The 8,859-nt window shown below is 43.3% G+C and overlaps 1 protein-coding gene across 1 annotated transcript; it reads right to left on the minus strand.

Moving 5' to 3' along the window:
• Positions 1–11: 11 nt before the first annotated feature.
• LOC131893048 (tetraspanin-31-A-like) lies at positions 12–1,323 on the minus strand (the record flags this gene model as incomplete). The annotated part of the gene is given in 4 exon segments (XM_059242973.1): positions 12–400; positions 503–718; positions 789–1,055; positions 1,181–1,323. Coding segments are annotated over 4 exon segments (633 nt in total). The 3' UTR covers positions 12–316.
• Positions 1,324–8,859: the final 7,536 nt, after the last annotated feature.

An 8,859-nucleotide genomic window follows, 5' to 3' on the forward strand; every position in this document is an offset into this window, starting at 1 on the left:
GTACTAGCGTGTTGAGTAGGTAAAATTTTACATATATTTATGATTCGTGTCGTTTGTTTGGCAAATCAAGTTTTGGAGTTAATAATCGTTTCACGGCACTGGTAACAACAAATGATGAATGACGGATGATTATGATCTTGACAAGGAAAATAATAAATTTCGTTACCACTGACTCATTCCGGACAGACCAAAAAATATCGTTCGAATGTTGATGGCACAATGGAAACTGACAGCGAATTGACAAACACACAGCCCGTTCAAATCCTTGTGATTCCTGTGCCGTAACTTTCCTTACAAAGGAAAGAAATCCCATCGATCACATGTTGCCTTGATACAATGAGGATTGAAGGTTGGGATTGACTTGATCACGGTATTGCCAAGCCAAGTAAGCGCCCAATAACTGAAAGAAAACGTTCAAATCCGGAATCAGTAGTCAATACACTAAACGTCAACGGGTTGCTGCCATTTCATTTCTGGGTGAACCGTTTGAGACAAAACTCACCTCGGTGAAAGAGAAGAAGAGCCCAATCCCACCGGCGGAGTTGAAGGCTTTATTGATCCGACCTTTCAAGAGACCCTGGCAAGTTGGACAAGTCAAACTCTCGCCGCAGGCAGCGATTTCGGAGCAGCGGACGCCTTCATTCGCGATCTCGAAGCCACAACATTGGAAAAATTGTTCGGCTTCAAACTTTAATTCCGGGGAAGATGCATTCCAGCCCTATGAAATTCATGAATCACTGAATCATGTACAAACTGATCAAGATTTATTTGTGACGCGGATGCTATACCTTATGTGCAAATTCCAGTTCCTGGTCCTCCGTGACGGCCAAAGCGGCACAGGCCACGCTAAATTGGATTAAGAAGATGCCGAAGAGAATAATCATGTAGAAGAAAAGCATGACTTGATGATGGCGCACGGTGCCAATCAATCCAATGATGGACACAGCCAATAGAAACACCCCCGAGGCGACGATCCCGCCCAAAATGGGCAAACTATCGATCACGGCCGAATTCTGTCCATAGGTGGCCACACCAATCAGGAGAAATGAGATCAACTGGAAAATAATGGCACTGACTGAACAACGAACGATATTCTACCCAGAAGCCTTCCGACAGGGTGTGTGCCCATTCACTAGCTTGGGTAGGCCCCATGACAGCATTGCGGTACTGCCGAACTTACGATGTAGCAGACATTAAGGCCGATGAGGGAACTCCGTGAACATTGGAACGACCCTTGAGGCCACATGGTGGATCACAATCGACGACCAAATGGAGCAATTCTACGGGTGAGACCGTGAGGGTGAGAGGCCAAGCCAACAAGTGCTTCTCCTGCTCTAGTCTCCTTCGTCCGTCGACCCTACCTGGCTGCACTTCTTTATCGCGAGATACTTCATTCAATCAACCTAGGCTCTAAGGTCCAATCAAACGCTTGTCCCTCAATCCACTCGAAGGCCTGTCGCTCGGTTGCTCGGTCGCTCGGTCGGTCGGTCGGTCGGGTGAGAGGCTTAGAGGCTTGGAGGCATGGATAGACAGATGTACCAGACACGGCAGATTGAACAGCAACACAATCTCAACGACGAGAACGTAGTAGAGGATCAAAAGGAGGATGAATTTGAGGAGGTTGGGAGGAGTATCACGAGGAGTAGACCGACAAGGTGTACCGTGCCCGCCGGCGCGTCACAGCCTCGAGCGCTCTCACGCACAAGCGCTCAGGTCCGGAAAGGACCTCGATGTGCTGGGGAAATCTGCAAGGCGACGAGAACGACGAGTAGAACGAGTAGAACCAGTAGGAGGAGGAGGAGAACGAGGACGACGCGCTTTTCCCACCTAGGTCATGCCTAGGTAGGTAAATGATGTAGAGGTACGGGGATGGGTGGTTGGCTGGTTCGATGGATGAATGATGGACAGGTGAACACATGGATGGAGGCAGAGGGGCACAGAGCCGGGCCTGCACAGGCATGCCAAACCTTCTGGTACTCTTGAACTGGGCCTGGCCGACGGACTTGTCATCATCCACTTTCGTTCGATCATTGCTACATTGGGACCGAGATCACAGAGTGCCAATCGAATGGTGGAGAGTCAAAGGAGCAGCCCGGTTTTGTCATAGGGTGGAAAAAGAGTTGTTGACAATTGAACCCTCATCCATCATGCCCTTCCAGATAAACGTTATTCTCCACCGAGTAGTTGGCGGTGCTCATTTTTCAATTTGTGACAAACTATTAGAAAGGTTTAGATAGAGACTTTAAGGGCTATTAATATCGATTTAGGTTAGGTTGGGTTCTATTAGGTTAGGTTAGGTTTGATAAGGTTAGGTTAAGTTTAAAAAAGTAGCACCGCCAACTAATCGATGGAGAATGACATTTACCTCCCATTCCATCCATTGGGATATTGGAGGCGGCTTAAACAGGGGCAACCGGAGAAAGCCTGATGCCGACTGGCTCATTGATGGTCATAACGTGTCCTCAAACTTCAGATTGTGAACCGGGGCAACATTATCATGCCGACATCACACATTGGATTTTGCCCCAGCCACTTCCGCCCAGGAATTTTACCTGACATCATCGATGACTCATCGCCACCGAGTGCTCATCCCGGCCGAGTTCGAAGAAATGGGATGGGCCATTCATTCATTGCATGCCGGCCATTAATGGGCCCGAGCAAGGACGGCTCTACCATGGACACATAGTCACCCTAAAAATCAATAGCTGCGAGACATTGAAAGGGCTAAATTTGAAGCGACCGTGCTCTGGTACCATGGTCCTATGAAATCTGAAGTGAAATCCGCTTATAAATCAGATAGGACTCAAAACTGAAGAGAAAGGCATGAATGATCCTTCATTTATGACAGAGTATCACCAACTGTGACCCAAGCAGCCTTACTTTTTGCAGCCCATAGACCGCCCATCCTTATTTCCTAGGACTAGGCCATCCAAATACCAAAGCCCTGACATCAGGACTTGTGAATGCATGCAACCTAGGGAGCTTGATATGGATTCATTAAAACTAAGAAAGAGGTTGACCAACCTGAACAAGTTGAGATTATTGTGTATTTCCTTTAAAAGTGTTGTCCCTTGCTCTTCTATGTGATAACTGATAACTGATATGACTGACAAGCCAAGTTTGTATGCTCTCAAATCACTGACCAAGATGAATCATTTGATTGGCCGTTAGTCCCCACATTGTCAATGGCATTCATGACACCCAGAAAGAGCATTAAGAGTTTCTACAAATGTTGTAAAAAGCCAGGGGGAATTTCAACTCTATCCCCTGATGGCCATCAGCAACCTGTTTCCAACTTGCGACCCCACTATTAACTAAAGTGAAGTGTTTGTAATTAGGCCTAGGGAAACCATTCAATATTTTGAGCCTAAACTGTAAAGTTGTTGGCCTGCATGGTGACCTGGCCTATAACCACATCAACCATAATATTCTTCAAAAACGTGGAAGAATTAAAGAAAACTAAAATATGATCAGCTTACCCTCAATACATACTGACTTCATATGAGTGATGGGTTTGAACTTCGTGTTGTTGGTTCTTTGGATTATGAAATGCATTTGAAAAAGCCCACCAAGTTACCTCTTTTTACATGTATCAGATATATTTCTATCAACACAATTTTGTTCAGGAGCTTTGCAACAAAAACCATCACACTGGACACTTTTATCTCATTGTTCAAAAGGACTCTTAGTTGTTAAGCACAAAAAACTATATATCATGACACTTCTTAGATTATATTTTTAATGGCTGACAGCGTGTGTACTTGCCAAAAGAAACTAGATTTTGGTTCAAGTAATCACCATAAATAGAATGGTGGTAAAAAGGGAGGAATTAAGCATTAGAACAGTGTAGTACATTGCCTATTTTACATTTCTAGGTATTTTATACATTATACACCCAGTTTGATAACAACATATCACCAGACAAGGTGATGCAAACAACATTAGTGAAAAACGTTATTGATTTGAATACCAAGGTTTTTAACAAAACTCTCACGTTTTTTGACCTACTTCGGGTTCTTTCGGAGAAATTGGGAATCTTCACGGTGGCGAGCAAGATGACACTATGGACTTGGATGGATATGTATTATCAGTAGAGGGCGAAAAAATATGTCATCACATAAAGACATCATATTTCACATATTTTGCCACTTTTCGGCCTAAAAGACATATTTTGGGATTTTCGACGCAAAGGAAATATTTTGCTGTTTTAGTGACGTTTCAGTAATTTTTTTTAAACAAAAGCCATTGCTTATGTTGTAAAGGCTTGGGCAGGGCCAGTGTGCTAGGATCTGAAAGGCTTGCAATTAGAGATGTCATTTTTAATACATTGTAAAACCCCATTTATAAATAGCATTTGGAAAAGGCAAAGGCTTGCATTTAAATTTGCTAATGAAATAATCATTTTGATAAATAATACTTATAAAATAGCACTAGAAATATTCGCAAAGTGATTTTATTATGTGGGGGTTAGATTTGTTGCATTTGAAGCAACCTAATTTTGTTTTCAAACACGGATATGGCAACACTATTTTAATGTTGACAATTCAAAGAAAAATTCAGCGGGCTAAGCAGGACAAGGCAGGCTGCTTTCTGGGCTGGCTGACTGGCTCCAACTATTCCGGTTCCACACAAGAAAAATAAAGAAATGCCTCCAAAGTATGCCAGCCGAGATGCCAAACTCAAATGGATAAAGGATGTCAACACAAAGCACGAGTACCCATTCAAGTTATTGCATAATCTACGACTCTTCTGTAAGGTATGCAAAGAACAGTTCTCTTGGGAACGTAAAAAAATCTTGTTTGTCAATACACTTTTCAATAAAGCTAGCTGAAATAAAGATATATTTCTTAGGACATATTTTGGAATTTCTGAGGACATTTTTTGGTATTTCCGAGGACATAATGACATCAAATTTTGTCGTTTAGGAGGACATATTTTTTCGCCCTCTAATTATCAGGTGTTATTTTTGTGTTGGTTGGTACTAGGTTCGGAGCGGTGACCACCATCACATCGCTAATCTTCTCAATTACAATGCCTTGTGTCCCTATCAGAATCGGTTCTTCGTCTGTTTATGTGGGGGTTAATAGTAGTGATGGGGCGAGTCCGGCAAAAGTCGGACTCGTACGAGTCCTTTGATTTTTTCACTTTTTGCCAGACTCGTTGAGTCTGGATTCGAGTCCGGCAGAAGACGCGAGTCTTCTACAAAAGTTAGGTCAAGAAGACAGACTCGTCTTACGAAATTCTTAGAAAAACTGAATGATTTTTATGACGAGTCCTGACTCTAGTCCTTGCTAAAAGACTCAAGTCCGGCTAATTTCTCCAAAATCTAGTACAAGACTCAACTGCACTCGGATTCGAATCCGGACTCGCCCCAGCACAAGTTAATAGCAGCAACAGCTCATTGCTCTAAATATGAGCCTTATGAGATTGGCAAGGCTGGTCAAGTTGAGTTATTGAAAGATCTTGTAACAGAGCAAGATACTTTAGAGGCCATCAAGGACTTGAGACTCTCGAACTCTCTGGCGCTGACGGTGTCACATCTCAGTTTCTGATGGGATGCTCACTGGTTCTTACTCCTGTTTTTTCGTACTTGATGCGTTGCATCTTGGATTAGGGCAAGTTTCACACGTTGTTCCAATTTTTAAAGGGGGAGATAAGTCGCTCCCCAGAAACTATAGGCCAATTTCTCTCACTTTGACTATTGAAAAGGGGTTTGAGAAGATCATGAAATTCAAACTCGTAAAATTTCTTGATATCCATGAAGCCATTCCTCCTAGCCAGCATGGGTTCCGAGCACATTTAAGCACGGTTACCCAATTGATTGAGCTCATAGAACAAGTTCTTGAGGGACGGAAAAAACACGAGTCAGGTGATGTTGTCTATCTTGATTTTGCCAAGGCCTTTGATAAAGTAGATCATGGTCTTTTAATTAACAGGATCCATGAGATTGGGATCCAAGGCAAGGTTGTCAATTGGTTAAGAAGTTTCATTTCTGGTAGGAAGCAATTGGTTAAGGTTGAGGGATCCCTTAGTGACATACATGATGTCAAATCAGGTGTTGATCAGGGCTCCATTTTGGGTCCTCTCCTTGATCATCTTCACTGCTCCGCTTCAGAAGCTTGGTAGTAGTAATGTCAGTATCTCTTGCTATGCTGATGATACAAATTTAGTTTGCGGTAGGAATGGCCAGAATTTCGGTTATCTGATAGAGGTCCTAGACCAAATCTACTCTTGGGTTGTTAGGAGTAATATGGCCTTGAATGGAATGAAATTCCACTCAATGACCTTTGGGTTGGCGCTTTAGACTCTCCAATAGTAGATGATGAAGGTAAAGGCATCATTCAGCAGGTCTCATCCATGAAGGATTTAGGTGTAGTCCTCCAAGATAATGAAAAGTTTGATGAGCATATCCAGTTGAAAGTTGGTAAACCTTTCCAAACATGTGGTTGGATATATCGCACGTTCAAGTCCAAATATAGTAACACAATGCTAACTCTGTACAAGTCAATTGTCTTGCCGCAGCCTTGCCCATGTGGGCTCCAATTAATTCAGCAGGTTTGCGAAAGGTCAAGCAGGTCCAAAGCTGTTTTACCAGGAACATAGAAGGTAAGAGAGAGCTCTCGTATAGGGGCTCGGAAGCTTCGAAAGAAAATATCATTTTCTAAGGTTGACTAATTTGTCTCTTGTCCATTTTTTTAGTGAAGTTATTTATTTATTTCTTTGATCTTTGGAAAGCACTATTGTACTTTTTTATAGTGTGTGCATGTACAGGATAAAAAAACAGCACAGACAGGAACCGCATATTTGATTAAGCAGGACAGGTTTTTTTTTCTTCCCTACAGGGGGACTTCATGAAGGCTTTTATGGCTCCTTTGAACTTTCCTATAGATTGGATGACACGAGTGGCCGATGGTAAGGAGTTCCACAAGGACGACGTCTGCTGAACAAACATTGCGTCATTCTTCTGGTAATGAATGTCTCCTTTCTCAGACCCCCTTGTTTCCTGCAGAGTCAGAAGGTACACCCCCGCAATGGTCTCGTCCGCTCGGACGTCACCAATCGAAGGAAATAAGCCGTCCAACCCTCCACCTTCACAATGAATGCTCTTCCAGACATCCAGTAAGGTGCTTTTGATGGCGATTTGGTTAAATGACAAAAACCTGATCATTGGTGGAGCTCTTGGTTCGACATTCTATCCGGTTGTTTAACACCGATATATTCTCGCAATACCTTGATGAAGCATTTCTGTATCTGATCTTGTTTTCCAGACGTACGTGCTTGGTTTCCATAAAGGCCGGATGTTTTGAAAAATAAGGGCAGACAGTACTTCAAACGAGAAATAATCAGGGATTCCATAGCCAGCCTGAGCCTGTTCCCATTGAATTTAGATAAGAGGAGGTGGAGTAGGCCTAGACCTTGTTTTAATCCTTGGCCTACCGTGCGTATATGAGTATTCCAATTTAGATCCCTTTGTACGTGAACACCAAGAATCCTACAACCCGGTTGTTCTTTAACCATACTCCCATCAATGTTTATGGACATAGGCGATACTGCTCGTTCCTGCTTGCCAAGCAACATCAGTTTGGTTTTGGAAGCCCTTGCTTTCAGCGCGTTACTTGCCATGAACTTGCCATCACCTGACGGGATGTCCTCTCTAATGCAGTCTTGAGCTCCTCACGAGAATTGGCTTGTACGATGATGGTAGTGTCATCAGCAAATCAGAAAGTTTTAGTTATCCTTGATCCGGTGATCCAGAGGGGCAAGTCAGCCACATACACGAGAAACAAGAGAGGCGACAAAACCGCACCCTGGGGAGAACCGCAAGATATTGCCTTATACCTGGACCTGCATCCGCTCACTTCAACACATTGTTTCCTTCTTGTTAGATAGGACAACACCCATTTTGTCGCCCTCCAATTGAATCCATATATCCCAATTTCTTGACCAGAATGTCCCAGTCCAAGTTATCAAAGGCAGAAGAGAGGTGAAACTGTAAAAGTCCAACTTTTCCTTCTCCACATAACTTACTCGCTTCACTGAACATCCTTGCAAGGGCCGTAAAAATGGAATGGCACCTCCGAAAGTCATGCTGATTATGTGGTAAGATCCCGCTTTCTTCAAGATATTCGAGGATCTGTCTGACCACCTTTTCCAACACCTTAGACAGCACTGGCAGTATGGCCACAGGACGATAGTTAGCCACATCCTCTGCACTCCCTGCCTTGAAGATGGGTATAATTTTCGCCTTCTTCCAGTCCTGGGGAACTCCCCAGTTGCAAACGATTGGTTCACCAGGTGAAGCAAAGGCTCCGCTAAAATTGGATGGCACATTTTGGTGGCTTTTCCGCATATTCCATCAACTCCTGCATCAACAATTTTTCCTCTACGAAGAAGTCCGTTGGCTTGATATTTGTTTTTGGGACCGTTGATTTGACCGTCATTATCTTGGAATCAAAGAAATTCACCACACACTCTGCCATTTCTATTGGATTCTGAATCATGTTTCCAGCAATCCTCAAACATTTTGGGTCTTGTTGGTTTAATTTACCGTTCAACACATTGATTGTTCGCCAGACACCTCTCCTCTCCACTTCTTGGGCAAACCGGTTTTTGGTATCTTGACGTACGCATTTTGTGCAATGGTTTCGCAGTTTCTTGAACTCCTTCATCAGTTTCTGTCTCACTATCCCCGCTGTCCCTTTTGAGATTCCATCGTAGCGCATTTGTTTTCCCTTATAGGTTCTTGGTTGCAATAGTCAATGATCCGTTGTAGTCAGTAGGGAGCCCAAAGTCCTTGGTTGGAGGATGTGTATCTAAGACGTTATTCAACTGCTTGCCTATAAAACTCAGAATCCTCCT

Source organism: Tigriopus californicus, chromosome 1 (assembly GCF_007210705.1).
Source record: "Tigriopus californicus strain San Diego chromosome 1, Tcal_SD_v2.1, whole genome shotgun sequence".
In the NCBI taxonomy this organism is placed as follows: domain Eukaryota; kingdom Metazoa; phylum Arthropoda; class Copepoda; order Harpacticoida; family Harpacticidae; genus Tigriopus; species Tigriopus californicus.